General features: G+C 40.7%; 7 protein-coding genes and 9 non-coding genes across 18 annotated transcripts; 9 read left to right on the top strand and 7 right to left on the bottom strand.

The window, feature by feature from the left end:
• The first annotated feature begins 1,033 nt into the window (after positions 1-1,033).
• Positions 1,034-1,467, top strand: LOC122622444 (neuropeptide-like protein 31). The gene is given in 2 exon segments (XM_043800874.1): positions 1,034-1,081; positions 1,156-1,467. Coding segments are annotated over 2 exon segments (360 nt in total).
• Positions 1,468-2,199: 732 nt separating this feature from the next.
• On the top strand, positions 2,200-3,015 carry LOC122622441 (glycine-rich cell wall structural protein). Its single transcript, XM_043800871.1, has 2 exons — positions 2,200-2,211; positions 2,521-3,015. The coding sequence occupies exons 1-2, from the start codon at positions 2,200-2,202 to the stop codon at positions 3,013-3,015; spliced, it is 507 nt and encodes a 168-aa protein (XP_043656806.1).
• A 5,554-nt stretch (positions 3,016-8,569) lies between these two features.
• On the top strand, positions 8,570-8,642 carry Trnav-cac. Its single transcript has one exon. It is a non-coding gene; the product is annotated as a tRNA-Val (tRNA).
• A 253-nt stretch (positions 8,643-8,895) lies between these two features.
• On the bottom strand, positions 8,896-8,967 carry Trnap-ugg. The gene has a single exon. It is a non-coding gene; the product is annotated as a tRNA-Pro (tRNA).
• A 172-nt stretch (positions 8,968-9,139) lies between these two features.
• LOC122620321 (protein FAM98B) lies at positions 9,140-18,038 on the bottom strand. Its single transcript, XM_043797730.1, has 3 exons — positions 17,902-18,038; positions 9,576-9,763; positions 9,140-9,520 (listed from the first exon to the last, which is right to left on the bottom strand). The coding sequence occupies exons 2-3, from the start codon at positions 9,588-9,590 to the stop codon at positions 9,140-9,142; spliced, it is 396 nt and encodes a 131-aa protein (XP_043653665.1). The 5' UTR covers positions 9,591-9,763; positions 17,902-18,038.
• On the top strand, positions 9,947-10,432 carry LOC122620319 (glycine-rich cell wall structural protein). The gene is made up of 2 exons (XM_043797728.1): positions 9,947-9,967; positions 10,034-10,432. Exons 1-2 carry the CDS (start codon positions 9,947-9,949, stop codon positions 10,430-10,432), a joined length of 420 nt encoding a protein of 139 aa, XP_043653663.1.
• Positions 10,561-10,633, top strand: Trnaa-agc. Its single transcript has one exon. It is a non-coding gene; the product is annotated as a tRNA-Ala (tRNA).
• Trnap-ugg lies at positions 10,797-10,868 on the top strand. The gene has a single exon. It is a non-coding gene; the product is annotated as a tRNA-Pro (tRNA).
• Positions 10,982-11,054, bottom strand: Trnaa-agc. Its single transcript has one exon. It is a non-coding gene; the product is annotated as a tRNA-Ala (tRNA).
• LOC122620317 lies at positions 12,202-18,016 on the bottom strand. 3 transcript variants are annotated; one of them, XM_043797725.1, is made up of 2 exons: positions 17,902-18,016; positions 12,202-13,024 (listed from the first exon to the last, which is right to left on the bottom strand). In XM_043797725.1, the coding sequence occupies exon 2, from the start codon at positions 12,904-12,906 to the stop codon at positions 12,310-12,312; it is 597 nt and encodes a 198-aa protein (XP_043653660.1). In that variant the 5' UTR covers positions 12,907-13,024; positions 17,902-18,016; the 3' UTR covers positions 12,202-12,309. The 3 variants fall into 3 exon arrangements, with proteins under 3 accessions (XP_043653660.1, XP_043653659.1, XP_043653661.1); XM_043797724.1 differs by having other exon boundaries at positions 12,202-13,030; positions 17,902-18,002; XM_043797726.1 differs by having other exon boundaries at positions 12,202-13,003; positions 17,902-17,911.
• Trnaa-agc lies at positions 13,377-13,449 on the top strand. Its single transcript has one exon. It is a non-coding gene; the product is annotated as a tRNA-Ala (tRNA).
• Positions 15,426-15,499, bottom strand: Trnat-agu. The gene has a single exon. It is a non-coding gene; the product is annotated as a tRNA-Thr (tRNA).
• On the bottom strand, positions 15,672-15,745 carry Trnat-agu. The gene has a single exon. It is a non-coding gene; the product is annotated as a tRNA-Thr (tRNA).
• LOC122620318 (attacin-A) lies at positions 16,168-16,864 on the top strand. Its single transcript, XM_043797727.1, has 2 exons — positions 16,168-16,363; positions 16,478-16,864. The coding sequence occupies exons 1-2, from the start codon at positions 16,203-16,205 to the stop codon at positions 16,860-16,862; spliced, it is 546 nt and encodes a 181-aa protein (XP_043653662.1). The 5' UTR covers positions 16,168-16,202; the 3' UTR covers positions 16,863-16,864.
• A 12-nt stretch (positions 18,039-18,050) lies between the features above and the next one.
• Positions 18,051-20,028, top strand: LOC122620322. The gene is made up of 5 exons (XM_043797731.1): positions 18,051-18,273; positions 18,519-18,872; positions 19,056-19,233; positions 19,287-19,483; positions 19,542-20,028. Exons 1-5 carry the CDS (start codon positions 18,066-18,068, stop codon positions 19,985-19,987), a joined length of 1,383 nt encoding a protein of 460 aa, XP_043653666.1. The 5' UTR covers positions 18,051-18,065; the 3' UTR covers positions 19,988-20,028.
• Positions 20,029-20,087: 59 nt separating this feature from the next.
• Positions 20,088-20,160, bottom strand: Trnav-aac. Its single transcript has one exon. It is a non-coding gene; the product is annotated as a tRNA-Val (tRNA).
• Positions 20,161-21,372: the final 1,212 nt, after the last annotated feature.

The raw sequence follows: 21,372 nt of genomic DNA, 5'->3' as shown, positions 1-21,372 counted from the left end.
ATCATTTTTTTGAGGGCTGTCTTTAGTTGCGGTCCGATCAAGATCGTGGAAAACCCAATAAAAATAATCACTGAAGCGATCGCATACTACAATCACCCGGCGTTTTCAAGACCAACCAGAAAATGCTGAAATACGAATGTAAAATTCCACTGTAACCGATAGATGACTCTGCATTTTAAACACTAATAATTTAAACTTAAAATATTTATAACTTTAAATCAGAATCAACTGTTTTATATAATAGAATAATATTATAGTAACATTAATTTTGAAAAGTGTTTCTCTTAGTGGGCTACAATAGCAAGGTTAAACCAAACTGCTTATTGTAAGGGTATTAAACACCATCGCAATCCACTAGCATGCAAAACAAATGACTTAGACAACAAACTTCAGCGATGAACGTGCAACGAAGCAGGTCGGGATGAGAGATATGGCTGGCCCGCATTCGTCTGGCTCATTAGCACTTGTTACTTCTGCTATTCCGGCAGATCTAACTATGTATATGACTAATGACTACGTATTTATGTGCCCAACTTGTTTTGTTTATTCTGGTCAATTGCTACGCCCTCACTTTCGTTTTCAGTTTATTCACCTCAAGTTGACGTCAGCGGAGATTCCAAAGTGAGACCAACCCCCTTCACTAATCAGGGAATTTAGATGCGATGACAGCGACTACTAAAGCATAAGTATACTTTATTTTAGTTAGCAAGTACAAAAGAATTTCGCTTATATTCTATAAATTTGCATGAGGATCTTAGGAAAATAGAAGATGAAACAGCAAGGCCAGCATGGAAACATCTATTTGTAGATTTGTTATACAAATTTATACTTATGTATAGTTATTTTTTACCGAAGAAATTTAGTCTGTTGCGCTTGACTAAGGTTAATGAACCCCAATAGGAACTTCAATATTCAAAGTTGTCTAAGTGGCTCTGTACTAATGATTATAGTCTCGCATTTGTTCTGTAATTATGACAAATCTCATTATTGTAATTACTGCGAACTTTACTTCCGTTTTTCGGCGACTATAAGAATGGCAAATTTTAATCAGTTGCCATTGAGTATTTTGCCAGCCATGAAGGTGGGAGTGCCATAAATTGTAGCTGCTCGGACTAAATCGTTAATTTGGAATCTTTCGAAATACTTACTTTGCAGTTCCTCTCATTGTCTTTCCTGTTGTGCTGCCTGGTAGCCGGAGCTTTGAGTGCCCCCCAGTTTGGATATGGATTCGCACCATATGGAGGATACGGAGGATATGGGGGATATGGAGGAAGCTATGCCTCAGCCAGTGCCGCAGCGAGCAGCAGTGGGGGAGGATATCAAGGATTCGGATACCCAGGATACGGGGGATACTGAGGATTTGGCGGAGGATACGGTGGAGGCTATCAGCAGCAGTACAACCAGTTCAGCAACTACAACAACTACGGATCTTCTGGCTACTACGGCGGTTACCCATTCGGCAGATGAGCTGGGAAAAAACAAGTCGTAGCTGCTGGAAATTTCTGCCCCTGTTTTGTTTGATTTCATTATTTGGCTTTTAATGTGATGGAGGTCAATAAAACGAAAATACCCAAAGTGATTCACCGAAGTGTGCATTAAGTTTACTATTTGCATGTTTGCTATCACATTTCATTTAAATGCTGATCATACATTTGGTAATATTAGATATTTCTCAAATCTTTATCTAAGTTCTCTTTCGCTTCTAAGCTAGCCAAATTTATGTCACGTTTCCCATTGACATTCATATGTATGTTTTCTGCTCATTTTTTTTGTACATTTCTTTTCTCATGCCCAACTTCACTCTTGTTGCTCTCAAAAAACCTGAAATTTTCAGGGGCAAATCGCATGCATAAGGCAAATATAAGCCATTGCCTGAAGTTCACATCGGCGACAACAACAAAAGCCCAAGCAAACAAGACCTCTTCAACGGCTGATTGCATAAGGGCGATTCGAACCGCTCAGAAAAGGAAAAAGCGTCTGCGAGATAAAAACGCGTCGACTGACGCGCAGCCGCTTCAATTGATCACGCGTCGTTGTCCAAGTCCAAGCCGAAATACCAGCTTCGTCATCGGCCCACACAGTTGAACTTGAAGTTTTTACAACAAGATATAATCGTTTTAAAACATAAGAAGACCTGTGTTGTTTCCAAAACAGATTTAGTCAATTAAAGTTGCGTTTAAGCCGCGTTAAAACGACGAAATGCGAATAATTGTAAGTGATGGATTGTGATGGATTTTAATTATAGAAGAACAAGTGTTGTTAAGAAGTGATTATAAAAAATAAAAAAGCTTTTACAAAATAAAAAACTGCAAAAAGTACTGGAAAAAGTAATAATTTATTTCCCAAACTCAAGAGTCCAATTGATATAAAACTTCGTACAAATCTATGAATATTATTTTTGCAAATTATTCTAATAGTAGTCAATAAAGTTATTGCTTAAAAAAGATTAATAGTACATTAAAAATACCGTTCAATTCAACAAAAATATTTAGTAATAGGTATTTTTGACATCTGATTTAGTTTTCATTTTCATTATTTAAATTGCAGCCTACACCTTTATTACTTTTACTGGGAGTTTGTTTCCTCATCAACCTTGATGAAACTGCTGGTGGAAAAGTTAAGTTACTAGCCTTTAAGGGACCTCGTGCCGGCTTTGTGGGTCTCAAGGTTCGCACTCCCAAGCTGCTGGGCCTAAAAAGCGGATTGGTGGGTGGAGCAGCTGGATTTGGACTCGGTGCGGCTGTGGGCGCTAAGTTGGGCGCTGGATTAGCTGGATTAGGAAGCCATGGTGGGGGTCTAGGAGGTGGTCTTGGAGGAGGATATGGCGGAGGATACGGCGGAGGACACGGCGGAGGTTACGGCGGAGGATATGGCGGAGGATACGGCGGAGGTTACGGCGGAGGATATGGCGGAGGATACGGAAGGAGCAGCGGCTACGAACACCATGAGTACCACGAAAGCCATCACAGTGAAGGATCCAGTTACGGTGGTGGAGGCGGCCTGTGGAAAAAATAGTGTACAGATTTGTTATTAGTGATTATTCATGTACTAGCCATCAGAATCAAAAATTAATGTTATTTAGATATAATTCATTTGTCCATTTACGTAAGTAATAAACATGTTGTTATAACCCGTTCGCAATTGTGTTTTTTGTGTCTTCTTCGGCTAACTACTCTTATCGGCAAAATACAATAGAAGACAATAGAGACTGCCAACCAGTAAACAAAACATAGATGGTGCCAGCGAGTAATACATTATGGGGCAAATTTTAGATGTTTGCAGTAAAGGATGCATTTGCAGCCATATAAAGTCTCTTACATATGTAACACTATAACATTGTACCTTTGTTGATTATGATTTAAAAACGTTCTGATTTGGTATACACTACAGAGTTTCGAAAATAAATAATAAACGTTTTATTATAAGCCATAAAAAATTGAGCCGTACAAAATTGTTAAGTTGAAAGGAAAAAACGCATATGATGTCCAGAAGATCGAAAGTTTTGATGGTCCCAATATCTCATCAACGCTGGTCGACACATGATAAGCATATAAGTATAGTCGAATGTGAAGAGTGCTTGCGAAGTGTAAGTTTTCCTTTCAGTTTAAATTAGACATGATCCTTTTCTGCAAATAACGCATATTGGGTTTCATAAAGTGGAAGAATAACGACGATCAACAAGAAAGGAGTTGAGTTCAACGCTTTGACAAATGCGTCCTAAGACGTTGGTCAAAAGACGCGATTCCAATTCATTAAAAACTCATTTCCTATATTTTGTAATTCCTTAAGCTACATTATAAATAAGCGTTAAGTAATAAACTCAAAGTTCCACATATATTTAATACATCTACATAAATATGGGTATATATCTATGTATATACAGCTGCGAAAAATAAAATATCAGCACTTGCCCAGTAAAACTTTGAATAAGTCTCCTACCTACAATTTAGTGTTTAAAAGGAGCTGAAATACCTTTTTAAAAAGGTAAAACAATTCACTTTTTAGGAAATAAAAAATAATTACAATTGTTTTATTTTTTCTTATCTTAAATAAGGAACTTTGTTAAAAACGACGAAATTAGGCGAAAAATAAAATAGCAGCACTTCATGAAAAATGCTTAAATTTTAAAGTAAAAATAAAAAAGTAAAAAATTCACTATTAACAAATGTTTGCGTGCTAAAACTACACCCATCCCACTAATTTAATATTTGGTAGTGTATCCCTTATTACCAAAAACAGGAGCGCAATGTTTTGGCATGGATCAACTAGGTCCTGGCACCGTTTTAGGGATATTTTGCTCCAGGACTCCTTAATTATACTAACAGTTATTCATTGTTAGTTGGCTTTGAAGCTACAACTGCTTTTCTCATATCTGACCAAGAATTTTTGATGGGTTTGCGGCCTGGGGACTGTGCAGGCCAATCCAAAACAGGAACATATTTATTTTAGAACGAATCCTTCTCTTTCCTGCTGGTGTACTTAACATAGTCTTGTTAATTGTATTCGGAAAAGGGTAGCATCATCGTCACCAAAATATCCACAAACACATGTTGATCCATGATGGTTTTTAACCGTGGTATATTATGGAATAGCCCCAACTACATAGTACGAGAAACAAGCCCATACCATTATACTGGATCCTCCGTGTTTAATTGCTTCTACTGTGTAATTTGGCAATGATAAAAAATAAAGGTATGGATAATTCAAATTTTTTTTTTTCATTTTTGGATAGAAAAAATATCTAGCTTAATACGAAAAATCGAGAATAAAATACGTTAGGGTGCTGCTATTATTTTTTTCGCAACTGTATATACATACATGTATTGTCGTAATGAAAACCACAAATAATAATACTTCTACTGATAATAAGCAAGAAGAAGAAGCGTAAAACATAAACTTAAAGATCGTTAACTAAATGATAAAATATTTGATAACCAGCACCCATCGAGGAAAATTAAAACAAACAAGAGAGAACGCTATAGTCGAGTTCTCCGACTATCTGATTCGCGTTACTCACCTAGTGCAAATTTTCACAGCGGCAGTTTTTGGTGGTTTGTGGTCGTTAGAATGGGCGTGGCAAAAATAATTTTGGCAATCGAAACTTAAAATATTTTTCAAAAGTGTGGGCGTGGCAGTTTTGGGTGGTTTGTGGACGTTAGGGTAGGCGTGGCAACATTAGTCAACAAACTTTCGCTGTGCCTATGACTCTGGAGACTGCATGCTGAATCTCAACTTTCTAGCTTTTGTAGTTCCTGAGAACTCGACGTTCAGACGGACAGACAGACGGACAGACAGACAAACGGACGGACAGACGGACATGGCCAGATCGACTCGGCTATTGATGCTCTGATCAAGAATATAAATACTTTATATGGTCGGAAAAGCTTTCTTATGCCGGTTACATACTTTTTAACGAACCTAGCATACCCGTTTACTCTGCGAGTAAGGGGTATAAAAAATGGCAACAGAATACGAAAACAAAAGAAATTAGCACAATTATTTAATAATAAATTATTGATAATATTTAATAAAAGGTCCAATTGTAATTGAATTTTTTTTTTGTCGATAGTCAAAAGAGAAATACAAATTATAACAGAATGCCCAAAAACTCAGAAACCCAGCGGAACTAGAAGCATAAAGTAATAAGCAAATATGTACCCGCGTATCATTGTGTACTATTATGGGCTAAATGTTAATTATTAACTAGATTGTACAATTCAAATTTAGGTAATACTATTTAAAATATAAAAACAGAGTGAAGATAAATAACCTGATGGTTGAATATAAAGAAGAAAAGCTTTTCTTATGTGAGCTTAAAGTTCCCCAGTTAAGTATGCAGTATGCATACTGCAAGTATGCAGTCTACAAATTACAAATGACTACAATTCTCAAGTGCTTGTTCTGCGGCCGGACGCTTAAGTAGGCACTCTTAGAGATCCCCTCCCGCGCTATCATACCCGGCCAGAGCCTACGGGCTCCGGCTGTTGCCGCCGAAGCAGACGATTCGATTTTTTATATTGAACTATATATAGTACGAAAAAAGATTGATAGCAAAAATTTGTTGAGCCCGCCGGGGGAGCCAAGAACCCAGACACCCTAGACCCAGACCAGGTTTTTATACAAACTGTATAGATAGTACAAAATAAGATTGGAAGCAAAAATTTGCTGAGCCCCCCGGGAGCCAGACCCAGACCCAGAGACACCCAGACCAGAATTTTATACAAACGGTATAGATAGTTCCAAGAAACATTGGAAGCAAAAATTTGCTTGAGCGAGACAGAGCCGAGAGCCCCGGGATCCAGCCAGAGACCCCCAGACGACGACCAGAATTTTATACAAACTGTATAGATTGGAAGCAAAAATTTGCTATGCCCCCCGGGAGCCAGACCCAGAGACCCAAACCAGAATTTTATACAAACTGTATAGATAGTACGAAGAAAGATTCAGAGTAATTTGTTTGAATTGTAAAAAAATATAGTACAAAGAAAGCTTAAAAACAATATGAGGGCTAAATCATCTGCTACGCGGAAAAGCTCAAAGAAGCTCCCAAGCTTACTGTCAAAGAAACGATCCAAGCGATCTTCTAGACAAGTTGCACTTGTAGAGCCCATGGATGTCGATGACGCTTATGAGCTTGAGGCTAAATCATCATCTACTATGCGAATAAGCTCAAAGAAGCTCCAAAGCTTACTGTCAAAGAAACGATTTAAGCGATTTTCTAGAAAAGTCGAACTTGTAGAACCAATGGATGTCGATGACGCTTATGATGATCCGCCAATCCAGCCCATGGATATTGAAAATGAGTCACAGCTGCAAAGTACACGAATGCAATTGAATGCACAGTCTCGTCATCATGACGAAAGTACTGTTCGTAGAGCTTGTGCTGCACTATTAATTATCGCATTATTATCGCACTTATAATTGTACGACTTTTTATATTTTTTTTGCCCCTTTAGAAGCTAGAGTTTTTACACAATATTGTTATAGGGGTGTTTTTTTCGAAGTGTAGAACTGTAAGTAGGCATTACTGTTAAAGATGACGACCGATTTAACAGCTGTTAAGTGATTTTTTATCAGTTTGGTGTGGCAATTCACTTGAACAGACTCACGCCTTAACATCGCTTGCAAATAGTGAATTTTATTGCGAAAATAATGGTTTTGTGCGGAATATGTATGCACTACATTTATTTTATCGTTTAGCGATGAAGTGCATCGTTGAATAGCGACGTCAACAAACAAAACTGCCGCATATAGAGTGCAGGTAATCCCCAAGTGTATGTCTAAACACCGTTACATCCAGAAAAAATGAATGTTTGCTGCGCTTTACGGTCTGGTGGAATCGTTGGTCCGTACTTCTTCAAAAATAATGTTTTCCAGAAAGTTACAGTCAATGGTGATCGGAGGAATTCAAAGTCCACCTACCCTAAAACAAGGAAAAAAGGACCCTAGAATTAAGAAAGACTCGCCCTATACTTAACTCAAGAAAACTCAAGGTAAAAAAATTATGGACAATTTTTAGGCTTAACTTTTCTAAGATTCAGGGCAAGTTGGTAATGGTTCCTATTTTAGGGCGTTTTTCTCAATGTTTTTAGGACGGTTAGGACGGTATGAATGTAGGAGCGGTGGTTCCAACAAGCCGGAAACATGTTATACAGCTTATTGAAAGAAAGACTTGTTTGGTGACCGCCTAATTTGACACTTTGGACCAGCTAGACTACTTTCTTTGGAGCTACATATAATTATAATAGCTTCGACTTTCGAGTTTGGCGAAGAAATAAACGACACTTTCCCAATATTTGCCACTTCCAGTTCGTTCCGTATGCGAAGTGTTAACAAACACTCAAAGTGCTGTTATCCTTCTATAATTCTAGTGGCTTTGGTTCGAGCCTCTTACAGACATCTTTGTGTACATTTTACATTTTGGCACCATCTAACGAAAATTGTTGGAGACTGCCAACCATAGAGGAAACGAAACCAATAATTGAAACATAGATGGCGCCACCGATTATTATATTTTTAATCATTGAGGGTTAGTTTTTGTATTAGTGAATCCTATTTATATTGATTTTTAGATGTTTGCAACGGAGTAAATGATATATTTGACTATCTGAAATAGGTTACTATAACATTATATCATTGTACCTTCCTCGACTTTGATTTCAAACCGTTCTGATTTATACATGTATACACAACAGTTTTTGATAATAATGATAATTTATTATGATCAAAATCGGGCGACTACAACATATAATTACAATAGGAACAGTCAAAAATATAAGAAAATAATTCAAAGTTTCGTTGTTTCTGATTGTAACGTGTTTTATTCGGTATAACCACGTTTTTCGAATATATAAATACTGCAAGTGCATAAAAACTTCGGCTTTCCAAATCTATCTTCTTTTTTATTCAAAGTCATAAAATAAATCCTAGCTGAAACTTTAGGAAGGACAGAGGATTGTTTGTCTCCAATTGTAAAAAGTGGGAAGCTAAGTCTTGCTGGCTAGTCCTTATTGTGTCCTGTAAACAATATAGCATATATATTGTTGGCTTAAACGTTGCATTTCATGACGTTTTCGTAGTGTAGTGGTTATCACGTGTGCTTCACACGCACAAGGTCCCCGGTTCGAACCCGGGCGAAAACAGATCGCCTTTTTTTTAATTTATTTTTATATTTTTTAAGGTGAATTTTAGGGCTAAAAGCGCCACCATAAATAAATATTATAGTACCCTTAGGTAATAATTTGAAAACAGTAATGAGCCATTGGGGTTGAAATCCGTAAATATGGTTCTTTCGCTTTAGCCATATTTTTTTTTAATTAAATATTTTCTTAATTTCCCAGAACATTTGGGAACAAAAATTATTAAATTTTGTTGAACGACAAAAATAATACAGCTGGGCTCAACCGGGATTTGAACCCGGGACCTCTCGCACCCAAAGCGAGAATCATACCCCTAGACCATTGAGCCTCATGCCAGGTATGCGGCTGTTTGCTTATTTCAAGCTGAGCTGAGCAATGCATTTTTATGAATGCATTTTAAGGTGAATGGAAATACACCATCTGCGTTTAGAGACAAATATAAATACATTCTCTGATGTAACAATCTAAAATATATATTTAGTAAACATAGAACAATACTCCTAGCGCCTTCTAAAGATGCCACCGCCTAAGCCGCCATAGCCACCGCCAAATGAACTGGCAGAGCTAAATGAGGAGGCAGAGGCAAAGTTCTGGTAGCCTCCGAAACCGCCGCCATAACCTCCGCCAAATCCACCTAGACCTAGACCGCCCTTCCATCCGTGTTTGATAGGAATAACTACTGGTTGCGGGACTGGGACTGGAATTGGTTGAGGAATAGCCACTGGAACTGGAACAGGCTGGGCCACTGGAATCGGTTGGGCAACTGGATATGGGACAAAGTTGTTGTAGACAGGGGCGTAACCTCCTCCGAACTTTCCACCAAAACCATGTGAGTGTGCAAGCCCTAAGCAAAGCAGCAGGGCCAGACCCAAAATCGTTATCTGCGAAAGGGAAATCATGTCATCTAAAGTGAAGGTATAGAAGTTACACACTCACCTTGTTTTGCCTCATGTTCTCTATTGGATCTAAGCGTTGCCAAGTTTGGAACCGCTGTATTTATAGCAATGCCCAGCACTTCCTGAACTTCCTTTTCGTGCGTAGTTCAAAGAACTTGCAAAAACTTGATTCATAACCAGTTTATCGAACCCATCAATTTTTATTGTGCCAAAACTTAGTCGCAGCATCTAACAGCAATGTATAAGAAACCGTGTGAAAAACATTGAAGTCGGTTAAGTTTAGATGGGTTGAAGGTCGCCTATTGGTCGTGTTCCGGAGTAATGTGGGCGTAAGTTTTTTAGAACATTGCTATAAAAACTGAAACAATCGGTGGCTAAGCAAGTCAGTCACATTTAAGACGAACTAGAAACATGGTCAAGATTAGCTGTTCGGTGAGTAGCGTCTTATTATACAGAAGATCAAACATTTTCTAATGGAATATTTTCCCTTTTTAAAAGCTGGTGGTGCTCCTTTCGCTTTGCGCTTGTTCATACGCTCAATATGAATATCCACAGCAGCGGCCTTCGCCTGGAACTGGAGCTCAGCCTACAGGTGGCCAAGTAGACAATCGCATCCTTGGAAATCTCCTCGGTGGAGGAGGAGGACTCCTTGGAGGAGGCGGTGGCGGTGGCGGTGGAGGACTATTCGGTAATTTGTTAGGCGGCCTTTTGGGTGGCAATCGTCCGCAACCCCAGCCCTACCCAGTGCCAGTTCCCGCATATGGGGGCGGATTCGGCGGTGGATACCCAATTGGAGGAGGCGGATATACGGGCGGTCTTCCTGGTGGTTATCCAGGTGGCTTTGGCGGAGGCTTCGGAGGCGGCTACGGCAATCCGTACGGTGGATATTATGGCTAAGACCACAATTTTTGTACCTCCAAAAGTATTATTTGATTTATAAGTTGTTGACATTGAGTATTAAATAAAAATTCACGAGAAAAACACAAGCCGGCCATGTTATTATATTGGCTGCCTAATCAACACAAGGGGATGTAGCTCAGATGGTAGAGCGCTCGCTTAGCATGTGAGAGGTACGGGGATCGATGCCCCGCATCTCCAACTGATAGTTTCTTTTTTCCCAATCGAATGTTATTTTATCTTTTTCTTAATTAAAGTGGTTTTGCTTGTTTCTTTGCAACCGTATTTTTGTTGTCACAAAGTATTTACTCGTTTGCATAGCGATATAAACTAAAATGCGTAGTTAGGAGCCCTGCGGACAAGCGGCTCAATGGTCTAGGGGTATGATTCTCGCTTTGGGTGCGAGAGGTCCCGGGTTCAAATCCCGGTTGAGCCCGTCTGAACTTTTTGAAAGGTAATATATTTTTATGTTAATTAAATTTATAATTTATACATAAAAAAAATAAATTTTTTTAATATATAATTTTGATAAAAAATCGATTTACCGACTGGAGATGCGGGGCATCGATCCCCGTACCTCTCACATGCTAAGCGAGCGCTCTACCATCTGAGCTACATCCCCGTTGCGAATAGTTGTGTCTAAATGTCTAACTAGGCAGCGCTGCTGTTTAAATTCATATATTTTGGACAATTCATTTGGTGATTGCCCACATAACTTGTTTCTTGGTCGTGATATCTCGTTTTAGCCTTGAATGCTTGGAAATAGATAAGAATTGAGCAATGCGGACTCTTTGAAGCAAACTTATGCATTTCATTTCCGTTTCCGGTCAGTGAAAGTTGTTTGAAAGAAAGCACAAACACCTGTCAATTAAGTCTGGAAGGAGAGCTCCCACTTGCTTTTTCTCGTTGTCCTAGAACAAACATAAATAAACTCCAGGACGAATGCATATGAAGAAGCAGAGAATTGGACAGGAGTCAAGCAACGCCTCAATATGTGGAAAAACAGATTCCGGTGGTCAGATCCCTTCACTATCTGCACTTTCACACTTCTGTTTATTCAACTGTCGCTTGGTTGTTTGCTCTGCCACGCCCTTGGGCATGGGCAAGCTCTATTATTATTTTCGCAAGTTATATAAAAATAATAACAGGAGCGGACACGGAGCTGACCGGGCCAATGGATGGCCATCCATTATGCTGCCGGGCATTTATTTGCCAAACAATTGAATCTCTCCCCAGCTCCTTGGGCAGCTTGCAACCACTTCATCAGCCATCCTCGTCTGCAGCTATCTTATGGTTTATGATGGAATCAAAACAAATGCCAGAGCATCGGAGCTCAGCTTGGCTCGTTCGGAACTTCGAGCTCATCCTTCAGTTGGTGAGGATGATGATGAGTTTGTTTATGCAGATTGCTTGTGGAGTTTTTCCTTTGGCGTTAATGGATAAATGGACGTGTGAGTGTGTGCGTGGGTAACCCTTTTTGAGGATTTTTCCGGGGAGCTGCGCCACTTTCGCAATCTAGTTGGTAATGTAAACAAAATGATTTTAATTGCACAGATGAACGCTTTTCATTTAAATTTATTGATACCAGGCAATGGGAACATTTCATTTTAAGGGTTTTGTAATTAAATAGTTAAATACCCTTCTCTTATAGTTCATTATTGTTAAGCACTGAAATACTTAAGTTTGTAGGATATTGGAGTTTTCATGTCTGAGTTGAAGCTATAGGTTGCGTTTTTGGATTCGAAAACTTAATTTTATCTCTTCTTACTTAACTTTTTTTGACACACACATTTCAATTAAAATTGTATTGTTTTCTTTTACTTTGTCTGCTCTGTTTACTTGGGCGAGCGCTTCCTCCAGCTACTTGTTATTCCCATTCACCCCAGCTGAGGTAGGGGTATTGGAAACGGTCCTGGCCGTTGTCCAGGTCCTGCTCCTGGTCCAGAATACACACCTGCGGTCGCCGTTACCGTACCAACGGATGAAGGCGGTGGCATACCAGTTGGTGGTGGAGGAAAAGGCGGAGCTGGTCTTATGGGCGATGTCCCACTGAGATACCCATATCCAATGGGAGTTCCAGCCGATGCAGAATTTTGATCACTCTGATAGATATAGACATTGCTGTTCCCCTGAGCCTGCTGCTGATTCAGGGGCATGGTGTAAAATCCGGCGGGTGTAGCGTAGTAACCTGGTTGTGGACCAATAGCCGCCGGGTTGCAGCCATATACGGGGCAATTGTAATACCCAGATATGGGATAAGCGGGGCCGGCGAAAATGGGGTCCGGATTGTGATAGGCCATCCAACGGTTACGCCAGCGCCGAAACAAGGTGCCCAGAAAGAAAAACGATCGTCCGTCGATGGGTTCTGGTCCTAACTGATCTGGGTCTCCATCCTCATCCACGTCCATTTCGGTTTTCTGAGATCCGTTGCTATTGACCAGGATCAGCAAAAATACAATCTGAAGCACAGACATTTTCCCAACTGCATCTACTGAAATCTCTGGGTGAACTGCTGCGTCGGATCTCAACTCCAACTCATGGAGTCCCACGAAGACAGGCTGCCTAATGGGCCTTGTAATGAATATTCAAGTGCTGTAACTTCGTCAGAGCGAACAAACCGTGAAATTTTATTAATACAATAGCTTTCAAGGCTGCCCTAGTTACCCACGGAAATCTCTACAAGTACTAAAATGCATTTATTTCTTAAATTAAACAGATATCAGTATTCGAATGAAAATAATTTAAAACGATTTCTTTGTTTAGGCATTATTTCTTGCTGATGTTATATGTATATAACCTAAAATTGGAAACATTTATATGAAATCCAAAAATAACTTTTGATAAAATTAAAACTAAAGCAAATAATACAAAATCAATTTAAATAAAACTCTATACCACTTATTCTTCATACATACGGTCAAAAGAAGTTATTGCCGCCCACATCGGGGATGTAGCTCAGATGGTAGAGCGCTCGCTTAGCATGTGAGAGGTACGGGGATCGATGCCCCGCATCTCCAGAAGGATTACTTTTTTATTATTCGAATCAAATGTACATACTATATGTTAAAAAACATTTAAGTATAACAAATATTTGTATATAGCAGTTGCAGTGTATACACATTTTATCCTTTCCCACGTAAATACTCGCAAACCGCACGTACGAGCAATCTTTCATTATTAAATGTTAAGAAAAACTTGAAGTTTTTGACTTTTGCTGCTTGATTTTATTTTTCCGCATTACAAGCTTTTTGTGTAGGGCAACAAAAACGTTTTGAGTTATGAGTTCTGCGTGCCAGGTGTACTAACATTTTAGGCAATTGAAGATAATGCGTCGCATAAACACCCTGTAATGCTGTGCAGCTCTGGACACACTACTCATTGAATCAAGAAAAACACCAACTTGTAAGCCATGCATACCCAACTTTTAGCAGGTGGCCTGCGAATAAAATGTGCAAAAAACAGGTGACAACAATCAGTAAGAGGTAAAAAAGGAGGTGGCGCACGTCCGTGTCTGGAAAAACAAAAACAAAAACCACCAAAGGCTGTGAAAATTCACGCGCCCATGAAAATTTCGCACGTTTTTACGGACCATGAACTTCATACACCCCGCCAAATATCCTTCGAAAATTTGAGTTATGGCTGCATAGATTAGCTGGCAACTATTTGATTTCTCCAACCCGAAATTCATTTAATTAAAAAAATACGCAAAGTCAACAGAAAAACTACAAACGAAATTAGAGTCTAGGGAAACTTTCCACAAACTTTGTTGCCATCAAAACAATAAAAACCACAATCCTCGGCCGGGCTTTGCCTTTGTTATCGAAGCTCAAAGCTAGAAGCTCGAAACGGACAATGGAGTGTCCTTTTTTACGACAATGCCAAATCCGGCGGAACCACATAAATTATGTTAATGCCTTAGCTATGTACACGCCCACTGTGTGCGACTTCGGCCGGACTGACCGTCCAGGATAATCAGAAAAATACACAGCACACATCGTCCTGGACGAGGGACATTTGCTTAGTGGTTTTGTGCGATAGTTTCTGGGCTGTCCTTCCATTGAGAAAATTGCTGACAATTGCTAAAAATCTCTGGTGACGATGAGGCTTGGATCAGCTTTTTTGGGGTGGGCGTTAGAGCATTGCGAATGATATATGTTTGAACACATGTTGTTGGGGGCCAGCAACTGGGCTTATGCGGTCTGGGCAAATATTGGGGGATATTTCAGTGGAGATGGCCAAACTTTGAGATCATCAAAAGGGAATCGTTCACCTAACTTTTGTATCCGATAAGTGAAATCCCGCAGCAGACACCGAGATATTAATTCTCGGGGGGAAATTAGAAGAGGACATTGCTGTATCCGATTTACAAGCAGAAAGGACGCTGTAAATGAAATTTATAAATATAAAATAGCATTGTTCGGCTTGTCAGAAGTTTGTTTTCCCTTCATTGTTACATAATTATATGGCCCGGAGTTATCGGTGGGCTTGAGTGCGCTTGTGTATAAAAAAAGCAAGATAAGCCAGTAGCGAGTGCATGTAAATAAATTGAAACAAATAAGCTGGCTGCGGACTGCCGGCTAATTGCTGGGAGTCCCCTTTATCGCAAAAAGCGGGTGAAATTGAAAAGCCGTTCGTTCCATTTGCAAGGCAAATATACGAGGCCCCGGACCTCCGGTCTTTTTTTTCACCTTGCGGTGGACAACATCGCAACATGCTGTCGAACATTTCCGCCGGACGGCTTCCGTTATGCAACGCCACTGCAAGGACAACAACAGGTTGATGTCGAGAAGGATGTGCGAGGTGGTGGTGATTCTGAGTGCGTGGCCACTGTTTACGCCGACCAAACTTTTTGTCAGCTGTCATCGGGGCAGACGTGCAAAAGAAAAACCAGGGCTTTCCCTTTATTCTGATTCCAAAAGACTGACAGCTGCAACGTACTGCGCTGAATACCCCGCAGGAAAAAAAACATCCACAACACAATTCGCGTTTGAGAAGGCCCCGGCGAGATTCGAACTCACGATCTCCTGTTTACTAGACAGGCGCTTTAACCAACTAAGCCACGGCGCCACTTGCACTGAGTTTGAAAATTTGGAAACTTCACTGGTGGGTGGTTGAAGGTATCATGGATCATTAAAAATAAGTTCAAGGTCAAGTATTGATTTTAAAATGTACAATACAGATAAAATACTTGATTAAAAAGATATCAAAAACAAAAAGTAGTGACACAAACTTCTTGTGTAGGCCCCGGCGAGATTCGAACTCACGATCTCCTGTTTACTAGACAGGCGCTTTAACCAACTAAGCCACGGCGCCATGCGACATAAGACTGACAAATTTCTCATAATTGCCTCGCCCAATTCTAATTTAAAATAGGGTAGCCTAAATTATATGCTCTTCAAATAGAAGATCTTAAGGGGGAACTCAATCAAAAGAAAACAATTTATGTGAACTTATTTTCGTGTTTTTTGATTGGGAAGAACCATTTTAAATTTTTGGTTTGTTTTTATCTTCTGATGTTTAAATTTGCGGCATTTGGGAGTCCCACTGAGATTATTCACAATATCTAAAGGGGAAAAACAATTGCATATAGCTGTGTATTATAGAATGATTAACAGACAAGAGAAAAGTCACGGGGAAGTCACCAAAGAAGCATGGGGGAACTTTTCCGACAAAAGACATCGGACTATAAAAGCGACCGTCGGGAATATGCAGTCATTCAAACTACGAAATATAGCCCAAGCAGAAAGACGAAATCAAGGAATCCTTTTAAATGGAGTGCCAAGCTACAGGAAACCCGAAAACCGGAGAGGCAACCGCCCAGTGCGGATTGAGGGTCGGGGATGATCTTGCCAGCGCTCGGGCCGGAGTATTCGCCTCCACTCCAGGCGCTGGTGGTCCAGTCACCAAGGGAGTTTATGGAGCGGTCAACGCGTAAGTCCACTTTATGCCTAGAACAAATGTTTCTTAATTAACTCCCGAAAGGTTGTTAAGAATGTCCATATACCTAAATATAATAATGTTATAACCTATTTTCTCACCCCACAGCAATGGCCATGCTCTATCGCTGCAGCATGGCCACATCGAGGGCATGGGCAGCACCACCACTGCCGCAGCCCAAGCCAATCTCTTCCAGAGCAACAACGCCGCCCTGAATGCCACTGCCTTCCACAGTCATAGTCGATCACACGATCAGTTTGGTGGTGGACTCAATTTGCAAACTGGAGCGGGTCACCAGGCGGCAGTGGGGGTTACTAGGGTGCCGCAGTTTGGTATGACCGCCGTCCAGGCTTCTGGCACTGCGAATCTGTATACCTCTCCAAGTGGAAACCTCAATCTCAACGCCACCGGAAGTGCCAATCATCACTTGAGGGGACCGATGCGCGGAAAGTCCGATTTCGGCACCGGAGTTAACTTGAGATATAATTTTTGATTCTTTATCAGTCTTACTACTCATATGTACTTTTAGTACTTGCATAATAAAAGACTAAAATATAGTCTAGAAATGTGAAATGTCGAAGCTTGAATTATTAAAATCGGTTTCTACTTAGTAACACGCAAAATCATTCAACTGCTCATCCTCCTGTCAAAGTGCCCATCGATTTCCCATATTTCATTGAGCGAAATTTACACAATAACCGAACCACTTGGGAAATCCTTTGGGGTTCGAAGACCCATCTACAGACAAACGTAGGCCATGAGAAACAAATTTTTGACTAGTCAGCCTTTTGGCCAATGTGTTTTTTTCCAGCAATGTGTGCAAGCACCGCAACCGCTAAGTGCCATAAAAATAATTCAAAATAAATTGCTTTACATAAAAATTTGGTTTCGGCAGAGAAGCGCGCCCAACTGTTTTATAAGGTGTATAATTTGGCCATAATAATGCGCATCATGGCAGCATCCATCGCGGGGTTGGTTATTAATTCTCGGTCGACGCGTTGTCGAGGCCGAGACATAAATAACGCGTTTTATGCGTGAATATACTTTGCATTTTTCGCAGACACGGCGGAGTCCTAGTTAAGCCGTAAAAATTACACCAGCCAGCCAAGAAGCCCTGACTTTGACTTCCGCGAAGGACCAAGGCAAGTCATGTCAGCTGGCCTAATCCCCAGGTAGATATCCGCCTTGATTGGCCGCAATGAAAGATGCCAAGTCAATACTTTTGATACTCCCAAGGGTCCTGTGGGGCTCGTGGGCGGTGGTGAGTGGTGAGTGGTGAGTGTTGAGTGGGATAAACGCTGACTTGTAATGTCATGTAATTAGGGTCATAATCGGCTTGCCACTTGAGGTTTTATCCCGCAGCCCAAAACGACTTTGTTATGCTAATATTTCAGTTGGAAAAGCAAAGATAGTCTAGGAAAATAAGACGGAAATTGCCCTGACTTTAAGTCATCTTTAATTGTGATGTTTTTTGGGTAACCTAATAATTTGGTCTTCTTTTGATTTTAACTTTAAACACCATTTATACTCACAATATTATTCGGAAAGAGTCCACTCCCCATTGCAACCTTTTGTAATAGTGGAATATCAATAAAGCGCCTTCGTTGACAACCGTTTCCTGGCAGCCAAAAAGCCGAACTAATAAACTATATCAGTAACTGGAGTTTGCATATTTCGAGAAACGACATTTGTTAAAATGGATTTCACGTACTGCGAGTTCCCCAGCACCGTTTCCATTGACACCTTCAAGGCCTACTTCAATCTCACCGATGTCAAGTTGCCCAAAGTCGGCGATAAATCAGTGGACACCATCCAGATCCCCAGCGAAGACCAGGAGGACCAGACCAATCAAGCGAAAAGTCTGCGACATCTTGTACTCGATGCCATCGTCGAGAATTGGAGTGGTGAGCATTTGACTATAAACTTGACAGAAAAACTCCGAAATTGGCCATTCGATTTTAGAACCTTTGAAGACCAATAGCTTTAAGATTGGTTTTTTTGTAGGTTGCATGGATATGTTTGATTTTGTGTGTGTCAAATATTATTTTTGTATTTCCCATGAGCTAGTGCTTAGATAAGTTTACCCAGAAAGTAGCCAGTCCGGCAGTCCTTACCGAGCTGATAAGATCCAGACATTGCTCATCCGCAGAGTTGCCGCTGTACCGGCAGCTGGGTCGTCGCGAGGACCGCAACTACCTCCTTAGCCATCTGGACACGCAGCTGCCGCTGCAGCTGCTCAGCGCCCACATCCGCGAGGACTTCTTCTGGCAGCGCTGCTACGGCCAGCGCTGGAGGAGCGCCCCACTTCAGGCGCGGGGCAGGGAGCGGCCCTGGATCAACATCTACATGGAGCGACATGTGCAGGAGTTTATTGAAAACATGCCGACGGGCGACTACGAGCAGGAGGGCAACGTTCAGGTCGTCCTGGACATCTGTGCGGCGTACATAAATCAGTTGGATATAAGTTTCCTTCAGCCCGCCCCGCCCACAACCGACGCGAATGGTGAGTCACGAATGGGAAGTACCCTGGGATTACTTAGAACTAGGATGCTACTTGGACGCATGGCATTTATACTTCCAGCATTAAGCATTGATTGCATTTTCTCAACTTTCTTAAAGTTTATTTGGGAGTTTTTATCAAATATCCGAGGGTATGAAAACTTCGCTGTTTCCCACCCATCTACAGATCACATTCCGCTTGATTACCTACTGAGCAATCTGCCGGATTTACGCCAACTGCGACTGAGTTACAGCACCAAGACGGTGGGTTGCAATTACCAAATGGGCTGCAACCAACTGACTGTCAGGGATATTCTACACTTGACCAAGGGACTCAGTCAGTGCCACGAGTTGCGGAAGTTCTGGTGAGGACCGGCTTCCCCGCAAAAGTCCCCCCTGCAATTCTTTTGAGTTTCAGCCTGCACAACACGAAGTTAATGCCATATCAGTTACGATTCCTGGCTCACAGCTTGGATAAAGGATGTCACCATCTGACCGAGATGTCCTTGCTGCACTGTGCAGTGGGGGATGCGGGAATCCGCTGCTTCTTGGAGACGTGCGGCAAGGAGTCCTTCGGCACTCTTACCGTCCTCGATCTGACCAACAACAAGATCAGTAGGTATATAAATAATTTTCGTTTCATTTCTTGCTCAATACAATATTTCTCATCCAGCTGAGGAAGGGGCTTACATTCTTAGTCGCACCCTGCGGCACGTTCCACTCAAGAAACTGGTGCTTCGGCTAAATCCCATCCAAAGTGACGGAGCTGCCGCCATCTTCAACACCCTTCAGGTCATGCCCATCAAGGAGCTGGACCTGGGAACTTGTGGTATTACAGAAACGATTACCAAACTGTTCATGATGCTGATCTGCCAACACACAACCCTGCTGGAAATAGATCTGTCGAATAATTCTTTGGGAGAGGACTTTGGCAAACACTTGATCAAGATAATTGGCTGCAACAAGGTTCTTGAGAGGTTGGACCTTCGGAATACAGGTCTATCGCTAGATATGCGCAGGAAATTTCAAGATTTCATGGTTAAAAATGTGGATCGCAAAAAGCACGAGGCCTTGAAGCAGAAGCAACGAGATAAGTTTAAGGCCATGATGCAGCTATAAATACTATTAAATATCAGTCGAAAGTCTATATATATTATAATTAATGGGTATTATAAATAAAATATTTCTTAAATATGTAGAAATCAAAAGAAATTCCAACTGTTTCCGCCCGGGATTGAACCGGGGGCCTTCCGCGTGTTAGGCGGATGTGATAACCACTACACCACGGAAACTCAGATGACGAACGCTTTCCTCCTAGACAATTTAAGATAAGGTAGTGAACTATATTAGATATAAGAGCACCAACTTTTAAAATTAATTATAGGAAATAATTTAAAAAGTGTACACTGTTATGCCTCCAACCCTCTCTCCTCCCGAAGGTATTGCAACAACTTAAGCAGCAAACCGTGAAGCCACCTACCTCGGAGCTTTCAAGCCAACTTTCATTAACCCTCGACCTTGTTGACTTAAGCCAACAAAAACAATGGTAACCCCATCAAGATTGCCAAGGACCCAACTCTCCGAACCCATCTGTCCTTTTCTAATGGCCTGGCCAGCAGCAATGACAAGAACAACAACCAACTAAGTGGAAACACTTGAAAATGAGTTGGAAAAAAGGTTAAAAGTTGTTGAGAAAATAAATAAAAAGAAAACTCAGTTTGATGCTATTTTAGTGGGTGTTGTTGTTATTTGGCTTGCTCTTGTTTTTGCCAGCTAGTTTGTTGTTTGTTATTGGTTCGGTTGCTCTTGTTGGCACGCAAAGTGTAAAAATTGCTTGTGCTTTTGTTAATGGCATTTTAAGTGCGGTTGGGTTAAGGATTCAAAGGTGTGAAAAGGAGTTAAGGCTTTATAGATGAATTTTGCCATTAATAAGATTATTTCCCAATAGCTCGGAAGTAAAAGGTGACACTTAAAAATGGTGGTAACAAAACTTAAAAACAATTCTAATTAATCGAGTATTCCACCTTTCTATTTTCTAACATATCCAACCCCGTATTCCAACCTGCACCTTTGGTTTCAATTTTCGGGCTTGTTTATGCTGTTGTTGCTATTTTTCAATTAAAACCAAATTGTACTTTTGTCTCGTGCAACTTTTTACTCATTTTGTGCTTATTCTTTTTCTCATTTTGTTTATTTAGGACCTTGTTTTGTTTATCTGCGCAAGTAAAAAACAACACAGAAGAGCAATTCAGACTGTGCGGCAGGATACATCCATCTACCATACATATATGATAATTGCGTTTTAAAGTTTGATATGTGGATAAAGTTTTTTGGCTAAAATGTCCAGGCCACCAAAGTCGCCTGTGTTTCGCCAGCATATTTAGCAGCTCATAAATCTTCAATGGATTCAGTCCAGTGATTTATAACGAGCCAAAAACTTGAGCCAGCCGAACAATGAAAAGTCTCTTGGAAAGAAATAGCTTGTGGGATGAAGATAGAAGTGG

This window comes from Drosophila teissieri, chromosome 3R, assembly GCF_016746235.2.
Source record: "Drosophila teissieri strain GT53w chromosome 3R, Prin_Dtei_1.1, whole genome shotgun sequence".
In the NCBI taxonomy this organism is placed as follows: domain Eukaryota; kingdom Metazoa; phylum Arthropoda; class Insecta; order Diptera; family Drosophilidae; genus Drosophila; species Drosophila teissieri.
Note: the sequence above shows the minus strand (reverse complement) of the source record. Positions and strands in the feature narration are given on the sequence as shown.